At 42.7% G+C, this 17647-nt stretch overlaps 1 protein-coding gene across 1 annotated transcript in view; it reads right to left on the bottom strand.

The window, feature by feature from the left end:
• The window catches only part of LOC134076696 (NACHT, LRR and PYD domains-containing protein 12-like), a 78123-nt gene that overhangs the window by 48444 nt on the left and 12032 nt on the right, over window positions 1-17647 (bottom strand). The window contains exons 3-4 of the mRNA XM_062531877.1: window positions 17181-17351; window positions 5721-5777 (exon numbers count right to left, since the gene is read on the bottom strand). Of these exons, the coding sequence (XP_062387861.1) occupies window positions 5721-5777; window positions 17181-17351 (228 nt within the window). The remainder of the gene's footprint in view (window positions 1-5720; window positions 5778-17180; window positions 17352-17647) is intronic.

Here is a 17647-nt window from a genome sequence, read left to right as displayed (position 1 = left end):
TGCACGTTCTAGACGGTGATACGGCCCGACGCGAAGCGGAGGGACGTTCCGTCTAGAAAAGTGCATTAACTTTGAATAACCGCACGGCGTGAAGTCCATTATCCCGCTTATTCCACTGTTGCCACTTGCGTTGTGTTCGTTTCCGGTGCTAATTTAATTGTTTTAATCGCTAGAATGAATTGTTTGTAGAACTACTTTTCCCAGACACATTTCAACTAATTTCTCAAACTGCGGTTACTAGTTCTAAATGGATGGTTGCTATGGCCAAAAGCCAGTCGTTAGTTCTAATCTCCCGTTGTCAAGCTGGCACATCCCAGGATTCTGATGAACGTTAACTTTGAAAGATTGCTATTTTTCTTAGCCTACTGCCACCTAACTAGCTAAATGACACCTCTGTCATATGCTAAACGTTACTATGATCTGAACGTCTGTATTTTACAGCTTCTATGTAACGTGACAGTGCATTTAAACTTCACAACGAGTTTGGCGAATTAATATTCAAGTGTGATACGGTCAAAAACAATGGAACTACTTCATAGCCGTGCGTATATCTAAAGTTAATGCACACCCTTATAGAACGCAGGACAATGGGGAACTCAACCGAGCAGTGGAATAAAGGTTTCTAATGGTGTCACTTATATGTTTCTAGGAAAAAAACTAGCAGAGATTGAGATGTGTGTTTGGAACAGTTTTGGAACAGACTCCAGAGGGTTAATACCACCATCTACAGGCCGATGGGTATACAGTCCTGAATGTACACATAAATCCATTTATTTTATAGCCCCCCATGGATGAAATTCCACAAAACTTGGCATACTCCCAGAGGGTGTCAGGTTAATCATACAAATGAAATTTGGTGCAGTTCATAACATCTTATCTGAAGATAGGGGCTATCATTGTACTTACATTATGTATTAGTAGGTACCTACATATAGTTGTTACATTGTAATACTGAGTGCTTTTACAAAACTTTGCCAGTTTGCCTAAATTTTCATCAAAGGCAAAGAACTGACCTGAGACCTGCTGGATGGGGTAAATCTGGTCATGATAGATTTGATATACAAATCATTCTTAGCTCCAGTCAAGGCCTTGTTGTCTTCAGTGTACATGTAACAGCTGTGCTGCTACAACCTTGTTACTCTTTGATACAGTGGAATAAACCTACCAGTTAAGTACTTACATGTACATATTATTGAGTTATGTCATTAGTGTCTTGGAACATGTCTGCCATTACCCTACATACTATAGGCTAGTACATGTATCAACTGTGTTGGTACACATGTATTACTCTTTGATACAGTGGAATAAACCCATTAAAGTAAAGTGTACCAGTTAAGTACTTAGGCTACATGTAAATATTATAATATACATTCTGTCAATGATGTCATGCATCCTGTAGGATGTGTTGAAACGTGTCTGCTGTTACACCACATAGCACATGTATCAACTGTGTTGGTAGGCCTACACACTTAATACTTTTTATTACAGTGGAACAAATCCATTACAATGATGTACCAGAAGTATACATCCATTACATGTACAGTATGTCCTCATTCTCAAGTCTTGAAATGTGCTAATGGAGTCCCTGATTCCAAACTCTTTATGCCCTTTGCTAAAACAATAATGTCATCTTTTTGCACAGCCTACCAGCTCCACTTCCCTCCAATGTAATCAAACTCCCTCCAATTTCCTCCATCCAGCGGTTGCCAGATTCTTAGAAAAACATCTAAACATGATATACTCTTTTTTTCAGAACCGTAAGTTTAAGAGCACACAAAAATAAGTAATTGGTGTACATAATTTTTCGTTTATCATTTCAAATGCAAAATTCATCTACATTTTCTTTTGCAAAATGTCCAGCTTAACCTGGCAAACACAACTACGTTGATTAGAAAAATTACCTGGCAACCCCACGCAAGGAAGAAAGCCAGCGGAAGTTCAGTCGATCGCAGAGACTTCGGTTGCAGATTTACACCGTCAATAATATCAAGACCATTTGCGCGTTGAACATGGAATAGAGGTAAGATTTTTTTCCCCCGCTGCGAGTTCTAAACGTTCAACTGCTAGAGTCAGGGCATATTTTGTAACTTTTGTCGTAGTTTTTAGCTGCTCTTTGAGTGCAAGTTGCCATTGACATTTGTAGCTAGTCACACAGTCAGAAGTTCTAGCAGGCTAAATATATTTTTGGATTTCTCATAAAATATAGACAAATAGAAATAACTGTTAGGTTATAGAAATCAGAAGAGGTTTGGTGTGAAATGAACCGAGTACAACCAAGTAAAACCTTCGTTCATCTGCAGCATTCCCGAATTACACCGTTATTACTTCCTTTAGTGCTGGGGCAAAGCCTAGATATGCAGGCTAATCGCTATGTTTACACCATTAACAAGGTTCAGGGTAATTCCACAATTCATTGGTATACTTATAAGGGCTCTGCCATTTAAAACAAGACACTGAGAAGTTTGAAAGTGCACAGGTAGGCCTAGTTTATCTAAAAAATACCGTGCAGTGTTGGGAATAACGGCGTTATAAGTAAACGGGCCATAGATGTAGCAAGACACATGTGTTCATGGAATGTTCATTGAATTTTCTTTAGTGTGTTGATAAGCCTGATGGCTTATGGAAAGATGCTATTTCCCAGCCTGCTTGTGTGGCAGGCAACTGCAGCTGTACAGCTGATGTTAGGAGCCTTTAGTTTCTATAGACAATTGGGTTGGCCTAGCTTCTTTTATCTCAGTCTAGGTCGGGCCAAATTGTACTAAATGTACTAACGAGTACTTAACGAGTAAATATTCATACTGTAGTCAATGTATCATGTTTAAAATTAGATGAATACGTTTCTTCTTTTACATTTGCACAGGAAAAAGCCAACCAAAGAAGAATCAAGATGAAATGTCATCTGGTTCTTCTGACTCGGAGATTGGATCATCTTCGTCTTGTGCAATTTTATCATGCATCTTCCGATGATGAGCCGAAGAAGAAGAAAAAGAGAAAGACAAAGAAGAAGGAGGACCTGACCTGGTTTAGGAATTTTGTTTTTACTTACTTGCTTTTTATTTGATTTAAATGAAACCATTTTCAATAATGTGGTATACTTAATTTTTGAAAGCTTGGAATACCTTTACAGTACCCTTACAGTTTTCAGTACACAGCTTACTGTGTTATTTCCTGTCTCTGTCACATGTACTGGTACTAGATTGTTGTGTAAAAGCACTGATGGATGGTCCAAGACATTAAAAACATGGCATTCAAGTAATACATGAACATTCTTCACTTGTTTTGCTTATTTTAATGGATTTGTTCCACTGTATTAAAGAGTATTAAGTGTGTACCAACACAGTTGATACATATACTGTGTGGTGTAACAGCAGACACGTTTACAGTATGCATGACATCATTGGTAACAGGATGTATATAATATGTACATGTAAGTACTTAACTGGTACACTTTATTTTAATGGGTTTATTCAACTGTATCAAAGAGTAATAAATGTGTACCAACACAGTTGATACATGTACTACAGTATGTAGGGTAATGGCAGTATGTTCCAAGACACCAATGACAAACACAGTAATACAGTATGTACATGTAAGTACTTAACTGGTACACTTCATTTTAATGGGTTTATACCACTGTACCAAAGAGTAATAAGTGTGTACCAACCCAGTTGATACATGTACCACAGTATGTAGGGTAATGGCAGACAAGTTCCAAGACACCAATGACACAACACAATAATATGTACATGTAAGTACTTAACTGGTAGGCTACACTTCATTTTAATGGGTTTATGCCACTGTATCAAAGAGTAGTAAGTGTGTACCAACACAGTTGATACATGTGCTACATAGGGTAATCGCAGACATGTTCCAGGACCATACCAATGACACAACATAGATGTACTATGTACATGTAAGTACTTGACTGGTACACTTCATTTTAATGGGTTTATGCCACTGTATCAAAGAGCAATAAGTGTGTACCAACACAGTTGATATATGTACTATGTAGTGAATTAGAAAACCTGTTCCAAGACATCGAACACACAACATACATGTCATATGTACATGTAAGTAATTAACTGGTACACTTAATAGGTTTATTTCACTGTATCAAAGAGTAACAAGGTTGTAGCAGTACAGCTGTTACATGTATACTGAAGACAATGAGGGGCCTTGATTGGAGCCAAGGATGGTTTGTATATCAAATCTATCATGACCAGATTTACCCCATACAGCAGGTCTCAGGTCAGTTCTTTGCCTCTGATGAAAATGTAGGCAAATTGGCAAAGTTTTGTCAAAGCACTCAGTATTACAATGTAACAACTATATGTAGGTACCCACAAATACATAATGTAAGTACAATGATAGTACCTTATAGTACATGTTGTTACACAGGTTGTACCACTGTACCTAATTAGGTAGGTACACTGTAACAGCGACACATTAAAATAAAGTGTTACCTCCCTAAGTTCTATTCACAAACCACTTTTAGTTGAAGTAGGAGAGGACATTTGTGCCTACCTAATTAGGTACAGTGGTACAACCTGTGTAACAACATGTACTAGCATGTACTACAATTGTACTTGCATTATGTATTTGTGGGTACCTACATATAGTTGTTACATGTAACAGTGCTTTTACAAAACTGCCTATATTTTTACATTTTGCCTACATTTTTCATCAGAGGCAATGTGTTACCAAATGTCCTCTCCTACTTCAACTTATCATGTGTTCAACCTGTAATCTCTGCCTTTTGTTACTTTTTCTGTGTGGACTGTCTCAGGAAAACAACACCGTTGTGAAACTAGGAAGTTGCTGGAGATACATACTGAAGGGCTTCAACTTTGTGGTGAGGATCCTTCAGTGTAGCAGATAACAGCTTCTGTGCTGATTCTCCGGGATGATTGTTGCTCACATCCAGCTCTTTCACACAGGAGGGGTTAACCATCAGGGCCAGAGCCAGACAAACATATCCTTCAATTGAGAAACCACAATTACAGAGCCTGAGAGAGGCAGAAAGAGAAATAGAGAAAGGAAAAAGAGAGAGAGAGACAGGGAGAGACCGAGAGAGACAGAGAGGAAGATATCAACTGTATTAATCCTGACAAGGGAGTCCAGTAAACCTCCACGATTCAAACTGAACGACAGAGGGAGTCCATCTCTAGAATTTCAGATTTCCCTCAGGTTTAAATGGTAGACTCTGCCTCTGTACATAATTTGATAGGAGATTTTAAACTAGACTTGAACAACTGACATTTTTGCATTAAGTTCTGATGCATGACAGCAGTGATAAAATGTGTAAATAATTACTCTCTCAGAAAAAGGATCACATGTTGGCATGAGAACCCATTTTAATCAGTTACTGCTTTGTACAAAATCTATGGCTGTGCTGATGTCATCAGCTTTATCCTTGAAATGAACTGAGAGAATCCAGAGCCATTCCCGCATGGAAATTGGTTTGGTGTCAGCCAGGCTACTCATACAGTAGGCTAAGTACAACACCACAGTACAGGGATGTAGGTAGACTGTTTGACTGTTATGTTGACGTGGCTCTCTTAAACCGTCAAGAAATGCATAGCCATAAATAAATGTTATTCACCAACCTTAATGTCTGCAGTTTGCAGTGGGGACTAGATAGTCCTTTAGACAGAAGCTGAACTCCAGAATCTGTCAGCTTATTATCCTTCAGGTCCAGCTCTATCAGGGAGTTTGGTGACTGCAGAACTGAGGCCACATGCTCGCAGGACTTTTCTGTGAGTTTGCAGCCAGCGAGTCTGTGAGGTAATTTGACAAAAAAACAAGTTCTTACTCATTAATGATGAAGAAGGGATAGTGTTTATAAACTCTCCCTATAAACCAGATGTAACACAAAGCGATACAAAATATGACTGCCGCGGAGTCCATTCTCTCCTCAAAAATGAATCACGCCTGTCAATTTATTTCCATCTCCTATACCATCCACTGCTGCAACTTTTATGTATTTAAAGTGGGGAGCATTTGTATTTGAACCCATGCTAAAGTTGACTAAAAAGAGGAATATAAAATCTTCACTTGACAATTGATCCTAATGCCTTAAGGCGAGACACCACAGGTGAATAGGGGAACATTTTAAACGTAAAGATGTCTTCATGAAACTTTACCAGTTGAATACTCACATAAATAGGAGAAAAAAATGTATTGCAAGTTTTCTTTAATTTAATGTTTAAATATGCTAATTAGGCTATATCTCATAGATACAGACGGTTAGAAGGTTGCCGCCCATATATCTATGGTTGCCGCCCCCTCTGTGGGGGAAAACATGCTAACATCGCACAGTGAAAGTGAATGGGCGAACTCGCTAACAGATACACTTTATATATTCGTTTTACTTTCAAACGCAGCTCTGCTTGTTTCTGAACACAATGATGTGAAGGAATTGTGTTTACCTAACTGTCCAGTGTATGCTAACAACTTAACTCACTCTCAGTTTCCCAATTTTGATGACAAGCTTCGCTGGAAGCTAATATTCGATGGTAGCTTCATTAGGTTGCTAACTAGCTAACTTTAATATCATCAGTTTAACATAACCAACGTACACATTACGTATTAAAACTATTCCCACGGACATTGTAGGAAATGTACATTAATGTGAGAATACATTTAGATGCAACTTATGTGTATGTGGTGTTATGCCATAAGACTTAGCTTGCTAAACCGAGCTACTCAGTCCGGCCATTGACACCAGTTCTACAATGGGTGTACTCGAGACAGTTCTGGCTATTTAACTGGAATTACCAAAATGAGGGAACTTAATGTTACTCTTAACCTCGGTGATACAGAGATAACTATCAGTCCAAACGTGATTTAGCCGTTTATTGATCTTTGTTAAAATATTTAATCTTTTTAAAGGTGTTTTCTGTACTCTCACCGTCCACCTCCATTAGATTGCATGCAGTGGAAACGAATGTTTTCCCCCACGGGGATGTTTCAGCCATGGTAACCACGGTAACTGGGGGCGGGAACCATGAGTATGACGAGATGCCGTCTGTATAAATTTGCGCTAATTTGCATATATTTTGATGCGAAGGATCTGACCATTGGAAAAAGCCAGGTTGAAAATTATTTTTTCGTTGTGTTAATATATCAAATAAAAAAAACATTTACAGAGGGGATTATGAATATCTTCTTTTGTTTTCCAGTAAATCAGAAAATACTGCCAACTGGCTTGAAAGGTGGATTTTCGCCCTATTTTTAGGCATAAAAAGTCATGTAAATCATGCCAAGAATGCTATATCAACAAATCCCTCTGTAAATATCTTCCAAATATAGTTAGGAATAAGACTGGAAAGTGTGGTGTATGTAGGTGCTGCAGAAGTGGAGATCCTTTGCATGGCGTGTGGGGAAAAACTCGTTTTGAGAAAACAGCCTTGAAACACAGCCAATGAAATGCGTTCTCTGCTTAGACTCGTCTTTGAACTTTCACGATTGGTTGCTAATACAAAGGAAATGCCCATATTTGGATAGCATAGCGTCTTGTAGGAGAAACAGGGCTTTCCAACGGTGTCAAACACGATATGATTTGGATCACGGTCACGGTAGTACATGACACTTTAGAATGGGAACTTTTGGTAAAATTAGGAGAAATATATAGGCGCGAGTAGACAAAATGTCATGAAATAAACACTTAAATGTGCAAATCGGACTTTGTTGTTGTAGTAGGGTGGTAGAATACATGCTAAGGTAGCAAACTAGCACAAAATCTCGAAATTGACTGATGCTAAAAAATCCAATGTTTTCACCTGTCGTGTCTCACCTTAATTAAAAAAAAATGAGTACAAATCAAACCGCCAAGTACACCTATTTTCTTTGTGATTGAAGAATGTATCGTAAATAAATAAATGTTCCTCCTTAAATACAGGGGGCATAAGTATTTGACCTCTATGTCAAATTCCCATATAGGAGCAGGAGGATTTTTCATATGCTTTTATTTTTAAAGGCCAGCTATTTCATGGAGCTAGGATATTATGCATCCTGATAAAGTTCCCTTGGCCTTTGGAATTAAAATAGCCCGACATCATCACATACCCTTCACCATAGCTAGAGATTAGCATGGTGTTTTTTTCCAGTTAGCCTATTAGCCTGTCTGATTTGCATTGAGCTCAAAAAGTATCAAACAGGCTAATAGGCTAAGTGGAAAAAACACCATTCTTCAATCAGGCAAACACGATACATTCTTCAATCACAAAGAAAATTGGTGTCCTAAGTGGTTTGATTTTTACTCATTTTTGAAATTAAGGCCTTAAGATCAATAGTCAAAATATGATTTTATATTTCTCTTTTTAATCAACTTAAGCATGGGTTCAAATACATATGCTCCCCACTGTATGTAAATTAGTGTGTGCATTTGTGCACTTGCTTTTGTGTATCAGGAAATGCATGGCCACAAAGAAATGTCAATCGCCAACCTTAATGTCTGCAGTCTACAGAGGGGATTAGACAGTCCTTTAGAAAGAAGCTGAACTCCAGAATATCCCAGGTTGTTTTCACTCAGGTCCAGCTCTATGAGGGAGTTTGGTGACTGCAGAACTGAGGCCACAAGCTCAGAGGACTTTTTTGTGAGTTTACAGCCCGCAAGTCTGTGAAAAGACAAAAATATCACTTATTACAGGTATAGAAGGGATAATGTTGACAAATGCCCCCTATACATATATATACTGAATGCAAACTCTAATGTAATGTCATATACTGTAATATACTGTACCACTACATGAAGAGCTTCTCCCCAACAGTGTACTTGGGAAATGTAGTGAGCTTAACTACCAGATACTCTACATCAAATGAAAGTCTACATCGAAACTTCAGCAAAACAAAGGCTTCCTCAGGAGAAATGTAGCAAGATAAGTTACATTGCAAATATAGTTTACTACATCAGAAGCTACTTTCACATTTACAAAAAAATGCAAATAAATAAAGTGAAACAAGATAATGCCAAACCAGTGCTAATCTAGTGACTTGACCACAACAACTCAGTCAAGCAGACATACAGTAACAAAGTTACTTTTAATTACATTAAAAAAATATCTTCTGTTAAAAAAGTGCAAATAAATAGTGAAAGTGTGTGCATGGATATGGGTACCTTGGATAAGTGTACCTTGATGGGTAAAGATGGCTAGGGTACAAGTAAAAGTAAAAGTACCTGCATTCATGGGTACTTTATTCAAAAGGGTACCAGCGACAGACATTTGAACTGACTTTGGTAAACACTGGTACTTTCGTGGAGTGCATCAAGCTCCTATAAGTTGCTCCATTACTTGGTGAGTGAGACGAAGTTAAGGAAATAATGGTTGCTCACGAATCTCAACAACCTTTGAGTGCCAGCAGGCCATGGACTTTTTGCACCCTTAAGTACAAATATGGTCCCTTAGTATTTAGTGTATTTAGTAAAGGTACATTATCATCTCATCTCGAAATGGTATATGTTAGTACTTTGGTGACATAATTGTGATCTCTATAAGATACAGGGTCAAAAGTTGTACCTAAAAGAACAAAAATGTACCCCAAAACCGTACCCCTATTTTTGAGTGTGTATTGGCTTGCCTTGGGCATGGTCAAAAATTCAAATGAGCTAAACTGATTTGCTCATAACATCATTGGACATTTTTCATCTTCATCAGAAAATCACTGTGAAATTCCACAAAACTGGGCATACTCCCAGAGGGTGTCAGGTTAATCATACACATGCAATTTGGTGCAGTTCATAACATCTCATCTGAAGATTTGATAGCAAACATAACCTCCATCTGAGATACCACAATTACAGAGCCTGATAGAGACAGAAAGAGAAATAGAGTCAGGGGAAAAATAGAGAGAGAGACAGAGAGGGACAGAGAGGGAGATATCAACCTGACAAAGAAGTCCAGTAAACCTCCACGATTCAAACTGAACGACAGAGGGAGTCCATCTCTAGGATTTCAGACTTCCCTCAGGTTTAAATTGTAGACTCTGCTTCTGTACATAATTTGATAGGAGATTTTAAACTAGACTTGAACAACTGACATTTTTGCATTAAGTTCTGATGCATGCCAGCAGTGATAAAATGTGTAAATAATTACTCTCTCAGAAAAAGGATCACATGTTGGCATGAGAACCCATTTTAATCAGTGTGAGAGACCGCAACGGCCAGCTCACGAGTTGGGATGTGAGCTTGGAGATGTTGGTGGAAAATAATGTCCAGGAGAGGTAGTTCCAGTTTCAACCAATGGTGTCAAACGATTTATTAAATAATGAAAATGTGCAAGAATAGCAATAGGCTATTACTTATTAAACAAAACACTTTTAACAAAAGAAAACAAAATAAGTAAGGCAATCAGTCACGCAAAGTACTCACTTAGAACATAGAGCTCTACCTCACAACAGGATTACTGCTCTCTCTAGTTCTCTAGGGGAACTGAGCTACCCCTCTTAAATAACCCCACCAATAACCTCAAATTGGCCCAAAGTGAAAGATTGGGTCAAACTACCCAAATAGGGAATTACTGTCTCTAATATTAACATCAAGAAAACAAATACATAAAGCAAAAACATACAGAATGATCAAAGTGCATATTACAATCTAAATACATAATAATTACAAGTGCAAAATATCTCCACATACATAATGATAACGAAAAGGACAAACAGACGAAGCAAACACCCCTGCATCATAATGCCCGACTCCCTCCCCTTGTGGGATGGTGTAAAAGCGCTGTCCCAACGCGAAGCGCGCTTCCGCAATGGGACAGCAGACGGAAAGGCAGAAGACCAGGAAGTGTTGTAGGTGAGCTGAATGTTAACCGGTTTACTAGCGATATACAGAGAATGCAAATGGTAAATGGGAATGATTGTGGGTACCACACTGTTAGTTAGCATTGCCGTGGAGAAAGAAAACATGTCCTTAGTTATTAGCGCTATGGCCACACTTAAGATAAATCGCGGAAGACCAAACAATCGGTCTGACGCGTAAATGAGCGCCAAACAGGCGGCAAACTCCCGACACCAACAATTAAGTTCACCGTACACCAAACAGACGTTACACAACAATAAACAATACTCTAAACAAACAAACAACACAGTTTATAAGCCAGGGAGTTGTGGCGGGTGACTGTGTGCGAATGGGTTCGTGTATGCGTGTGTTCAAATGAACGGAGTCTCTCTCTCCCTCTCCTGCGCTTGCAGCGTAAAGTCTTTACAGTCCGATATAGTGAGAACGGGATAGTTCAGTTTCTCACATTACCTTCCCCCTCTGAAGTCTCACCACCAGGGTGGCGAGACAAGAAATCCGCAACCACATTTTGCTTTCCCGGGCGATACTCAACCCGGAACCTATATGGCTGCAGAGCCAGAAACCACCTGGTGATTCTGGCGTTGGAGTCTTTCATTCGGCCGAGCCACTGAAGAGCCCTGTGGTCAGTTTGTAGTACAAAGTCCCTTCCAAGCAAGTAATACTTTAAAGAGTCAAGGGCCCATTTTATGGCCAAACATTCCAGTTCGATAGCGGCGTACCGCGTTTCGCGGGGGAACAATTTGCGGCTAATGTAAGCCACTGGCCGCTGGTCAGAGCCTTCCCCTTGAAGCAAAACCGCCCCCAATCCAATGCCAGAGGCATCAGTTTGGACGGTGAATGGCTGGTCGAAGTCTGGGCTCTGCAAGACCGGGTCCTGACACAGGGCCTCTTTCAGGTCCTTAAAGGCCCTCTCCTGTTCCGCACCCCACTGCAGGCAACCAGACCCAGACTTCCGGGTTAAGTCTGAAAGGGGTGCAGCACGAGAGGCAAAATCTGGCACAAACCGGCGGTACCAGCCCGCCAGACCCAAGAAGGACCGTACCTCCTTTCTAGTCTGTGGCTGTAGACAGTCCCGTATGGCTTGGACTTTGTCGGTCTGGGGTCTAATCAGCCCCCTACCCAGCACATGGCCCAGGTAACGGACCTCTGATTTGGCATAGTCACATTTCTTTGGATTCACTGTAAGTCCAGCTCTTTGGATGCGCTGCAGCACATCTGAAAGATGACGTAGGTGGTCCGCCCAGCTGGTACTGTGAATCACTATGTCATCTAAGTATGCTGCAGCGAAGGAGTCAGTTCCTTCAAGAACACAGTCCATGAGTCTCTGGAAAGTAGCTGGCGCCCCCTGCAGGCCAAATGGCATAACCAGGAAGTGGAACAACCCTTGGGGAGTTCTGAATGCCGTGTAGGGCCTGTCCTGCTTGGCGAGGGGCACCTGCCAGTAGCCCTTGCACAAATCAAGAGTGGTAATGAAGCTTGCCTTACCCAGCCGTTCAATCAGGTCCTCCAGTCGTGGCATAGGGTAGGCGTCAAAATGGGACTGGGAGTTGACTTTGCGGAAATCAATGCAGAATCTGATGGTTCCATCCTTTTTAGGAACCAGGACCACTGGATTGCTCCACTCACTGTAGGACCTCTCGATGACCCCTAGGGACAGCATCTCCTCCACTTCCTCCTTGAGTAGAGGCAGCAGACGCTCGGGGATTCTATACATCCTTTGCCGGACCGGGGTGGTGTCCTTCAGTGGGATGGAGTGCTCCACCACAGTGGTGAAACCAGGTTTGTTTTGGCACAGACCTGATGGAATGATGGCCTCTAGCTCCCTCTGCTGTCGTGGAGGGAGGTGCGCCAGATCAAGAGCAGTGGGTGGTTGAGTAGCTGGAAAAAACTGCTCTGGACTGTCACCTTCCTCTTCTCCAACCGCTTGCACCAGGAGCTGCAGGCTGCCTTGGGTGTCCCGCTCTCGCCACTCCTTCAACAGGTTGACGTGGAACACCTGCTTTGTCTTCCTCCGGCCTGGCATGTTGATTTCATAAGTGGCAGGCCCCATCTTGCGGGTAACCGCAAATGGTCCCTGCCACTGGGCAAGCAACTTGTTCTCCGACGTGGGAAGGAGCAAAAGGACCTTCTGCCCCGGCTGGAAAGTGCGTTGTCTGGCTGTCCTGTCATACCAGACCTTCTGGCGATGCTGAACCTGCTCCATGTTGTCCCGGACCAGCTCTGTCATCTCCTCCATTTTCTCCCGCATTTGAAGGACATGGGAGAGAATACTGTTAGTCTGAGGTGCTGTTGGGCCTTCCCAGGCTTCTTTCAGTAGATCCAAGGGGCCTCTCACTGGTCTTCCATACAGCAGTTCAAATGGTGAGAAGCCAGTGGAAGCTTGAGGCACCTCACGGTACGCAAACATCAAGTATGGCAGCCAGCGGTCCCAGTCTTTTCCATTGGCTGACACATACTTTCGAAGCATGCTCTTAAGTGTCTGGTTGTATCGCTCAACCAGGCCGTCGGTTTGGGGATGATAGGGTGTGGTCCTGATCCCCTTAATCCCCAGTAGGCTATAGACCTGCTTCATCTTCTTGGCTAAAAAGGCTGTTCCCTGGTCCGTGATAATCTCTTGGGGTATCCCTACCCGAGAAAACAGCTGTAGGATAGCCTGGGAGATAGTGGTAGCAGTCACTTTACGGAGGGGAAAGGCTTCTGGATAGCGGGTAGCATAATCACAGACCACTAGAATGTACCTGTGTCCTCTCTGTGTTCTTTCTAGCGGCCCAACAATATCCATTCCTATCCGTAAAAAAGGGACCTCAATAATGGGAAGTGGCTGAAGGGGAAATGGATTGGTTTTTCGCTTGCTAGTTAGCTGGCACACAGGGCAGGACTTGCATACGGTTTGGATTTCCCTATACATCCCTGGCCAATAGAACCTGGCAGCAACTCGCTCAAAAGTTTTGGCAGTACTGAGATGTCCTGCCCAGGGGATGCTATGACCAAGGGAAAGCACACGTTCTCTCAACACAGTGGGCACTACTAGCTGCTCTGGTATTTTCCCCTCTGACTGGTGGTACAACAAGCCATCTCGCAACAAATAGCTTTCTCCAGACAGGCTAGCTGAAACACCAGTTGAAACACCATCCACACTGCTAACCTTGCCATAGGCCTCCTGCAATGTAGGGTCCTGGTTCTGTAGCTGTTCCAGGCCCTCAGTGATGTCTTCCCAAGCTCCGCCCCCTAGGTCCTCCCCATCCTGCTCATTCTGAAGCGCCCCCACTAATTTCTCCCTTCTCTTTTGCTGGTGAGTTTTTCTTGGTTTTAGCTTAGGAGGGGGTAACAGCTCACTTTCAAAGAAGGGCATTTCTCTTAGGGAACCTGGCTCTAGGGGCTCTTCTGCCTGGGCTTTTTTCTGAGACCTAGTGACGACCACATTGACCGGCTTATTGGCTTGCACCAACTCTGGCAGTACCAAAATATCCTGACCTAAGACGACTGGATGACTAAGTCTCTCCACAATTCCGACAGTGAGTCTATAGGTCTGACCATGCACTTCAACATATACTTTGGCAACAGGGTATTCGTGTTCATCCCCATTGACACAAATCACTCTTAAGGTCCTACCAGATATGCAGTCCTTTTTGTCCACTAGGTGGGGCTGAACTAAAGTTTGGGAACTCCCTGTATCAATGAGAGCCCTAGTCATCTTCCCACCCACTAACACTGGGACAGTCTGCAACATACCCATAACCCCCTGTTCTTGCTCCTCGCACCCTGGGAGACAACAGTGGCTACTACTTACGGGCTTTCTTGCAGGGCAGTTGGGCTTGATGTGACCCTCTTGGCCACAATGGTGACATATGACACGTGGGCGCTCTGGTGGGCGCTCTGGTGGGCGCTCTTTGGGAAAAGTGGCATACCTAGGGGGCATGTAGGGACCCTTGTCACTAATCCTACCTCGCTCATTAGGTCTAGGACCACCCCCACTACCATATCCACTTGTCCTACCCTGGGACTGGGGCCTGAAACCAGTCTCACGGAAGTTCTTTGGCCCTCGGCGTGCAGCAAGGAAGTTCTCCACCAGCTCTGCAGCCTGCTGGCCAGTCCGAGGATTGTGCTCTTTCACCCACACTCTGATATCAGGTGACAGAGTACGAAAAAACTGTTCCAAGATGATGACTTCTTCGACCTCTTCAACCGTCTTGTCCTCCGGTCTAATCCATTTGCGAAATAAATCCTTCAGACGCTGGTATAGCTCTTTGGGGGACTCTCCAGTCCGGTTCTCTGGCTCCCGAAACCTCCGACGGTAGACTTCCTCATTTATTTCATATTTTTCAAGGATTGCTTCTTTTACCTTGTCGTAATCCATTGACTGATTCATGTTCATGGATACATAAGCATTGCAGGCTTTGCCCCGCAGGTACGGCACTAAATACACAGCCCAGTCCCCCCTTGGCCACCGGTAAGCTGTAGCAAGGCGTTCAAATGCAGTCAGATACTGCTCTATATCTTCCCCCTCTACAAACTTGGGAACCGCAGCACGTGACCATGACACTGGAGCGGCTGGATTAGCTGGCGGTGCTTGTGGCTGTAGCGGCGGCGCTTGTGGCTGTAGCGGCGGCGCTTGTGGCTGGAGCGGCGGTGCTTGTGGTTGACGGCTGTCGTCGAAGTCATCACGGAGCTGGTTTAGCTGGATCTGCACGCTTCGCCAGCGCTGCTCCTGCTTGAAAGACTCTCGCTCGTGTGACTTCAGGGGTTTCTGCAGCAGATCATACACCCCGGCTATGTCAGCTCCTGCTGGCGGCTCTCCCCCAGGCTTCAGCTCTGCTGCCACTGTTGCTCCTTCTTCCGACCCTAGAGTCTCTTCCTCCACCTCTTCCTCCTGGTTATCACGTACCAAACGCCGAAACGCCATCCTCTGCCAAGTTTGGCTCTGCTTGACACCACGTCCACGTTTTCCACCTCGTCCTCGCTTTCCCCCTCTTTTATCCAGTTTCTCCGACGGCGTCACTATCCCACCGCTGCCACCAAATGTGAGAGACCGCAACGGCCAGCTCACGAGTTGGGATGTGAGCTTGGAGATGTTGGTGGAAAATAATGTCCAGGAGAGGTAGTTCCAGTTTCAACCAATGGTGTCAAACGATTTATTAAATAATGAAAATGTGCAAGAATAGCAATAGGCTATTACTTATTAAACAAAACACTTTTAACAAAAGAAAACAAAATAAGTAAGGCAATCAGCCACGCAAAGTACTCACTTAGAACATAGAGCTCTACCTCACAACAGGATTACTGCTCTCTCTATTTCTCTAGGGGAACTGAGCTACCCCTCTTAAATAACCCCACCAATAACCTCAAATTGGCCCAAAGTGAAAGATTGGGTCAAACTACCCAAATAGGGAATTACTGTCTCTAATATTAACATCAAGAAAACAAATACATAAAGCAAAAACATACAGAATGATCAAAGTGCATATTACAATCTAAATACATAATAATTACAAGTGCAAAATATCTCCACATACATAATGATAACGAAAAGGACAAACAGACGAAGCAAACACCCCTGCATCATAATGCCCGACTCCCTCCCCTTGTGGGATGGTGTAAAAGCGCTGTCCCAACGCGAAGCGCGCTTCCGCAATGGGACAGCAGACGGAAAGGCAGAAGACCAGGAAGTGTTGTAGGTGAGCTGAATGTTAACCGGTTTACTAGCGATATACAGAGAATGCAAATGGTAAATGGGAATGATTGTGGGTACCACACTGTTAGTTAGCATTGCCGTGGAGAAAGAAAACATGTCCTTAGTTATTAGCGCTATGGCCAAACTTAAGATAAATCGCGGAAGACCAAACAATCGGTCTGACGCGTAAATGAGCGCCAAACAGGCGGCAAACTCCCGACACCAACAATTAAGTTCACCGTACACCAAACAGACGTTACACAACAATAAACAATACTCTAAACAAACAAACAACACAGTTTATAAGCCAGGGAGTTGTGGCGGGTGACTGTGTGCGAATGGGTTCGTGTATGCGTGTGTTCAAATGAACGGAGTCTCTCTCTCCCTCTCCTGCGCTTGCAGCGTAAAGTCTTTACAGTCCGATATAGTGAGAACGGGATAGTTCAGTTTCTCACAATCAGTTACTGCTTTGTACAAAATCTATGGCTGTGCTGATGTCATCAGCTTTATCCTTGAAATGAACTGAGAGAATCCAGAGCCATTCCCGCATGGAAATTGGTTTGGTGTCAGCCAGGTTACTCATACAGTAGGCTAAGTACAACACCACAGTACAGGGATGTAGGTAGACTGTTTGACTGTTATGTTGATGTGGCTCTCTTAAACCGTCAAGAAATGCATAGCCATAAATAAATGTTATTCACCAACCTTAATGTCTGGAGTTTGCAGTGGGGACTAGATAGTCCTTTAGACAGAAGCTGAACTCCAGAATCTGTCAGCTTATTATCCTTCAGGTCCAGCTCTATCAGGGAGTTTGGTGACTGCAGAACTGAGGCCACATGCTCGCAGGACTTTTCTGTGAGTTTGCAGCCAGCGAGTCTGTGAGGTAATTTGACAAAATACAAGTTCTTACTCATTAATGACATTAATGGACATTTCTGATTAATGACATTAATGGAAATTTCTGATGTTCATAGACTTCATACATAACAGCGTCTCCTGCAGCCATCAACACCAAATTAGGAAGACAGCCAGGATGTTTATGTGTCCACGACAACACGCCGCACAAGCGCATGCGGTAGGGTTGCCACACGTTTTCCTGGGATTGTTCTCTTTTTAAATGCCCCGTTTTATTGTTGCAAACTAAGGCACTTCTATCTTTTTTAAGTAGGCCT

Source organism: Sardina pilchardus, chromosome 1, assembly GCF_963854185.1.
Source record: "Sardina pilchardus chromosome 1, fSarPil1.1, whole genome shotgun sequence".
Lineage (NCBI taxonomy): Eukaryota > Metazoa > Chordata > Actinopteri > Clupeiformes > Clupeidae > Sardina > Sardina pilchardus.
This window is presented reverse-complemented; position numbering and strand designations above follow the sequence as displayed.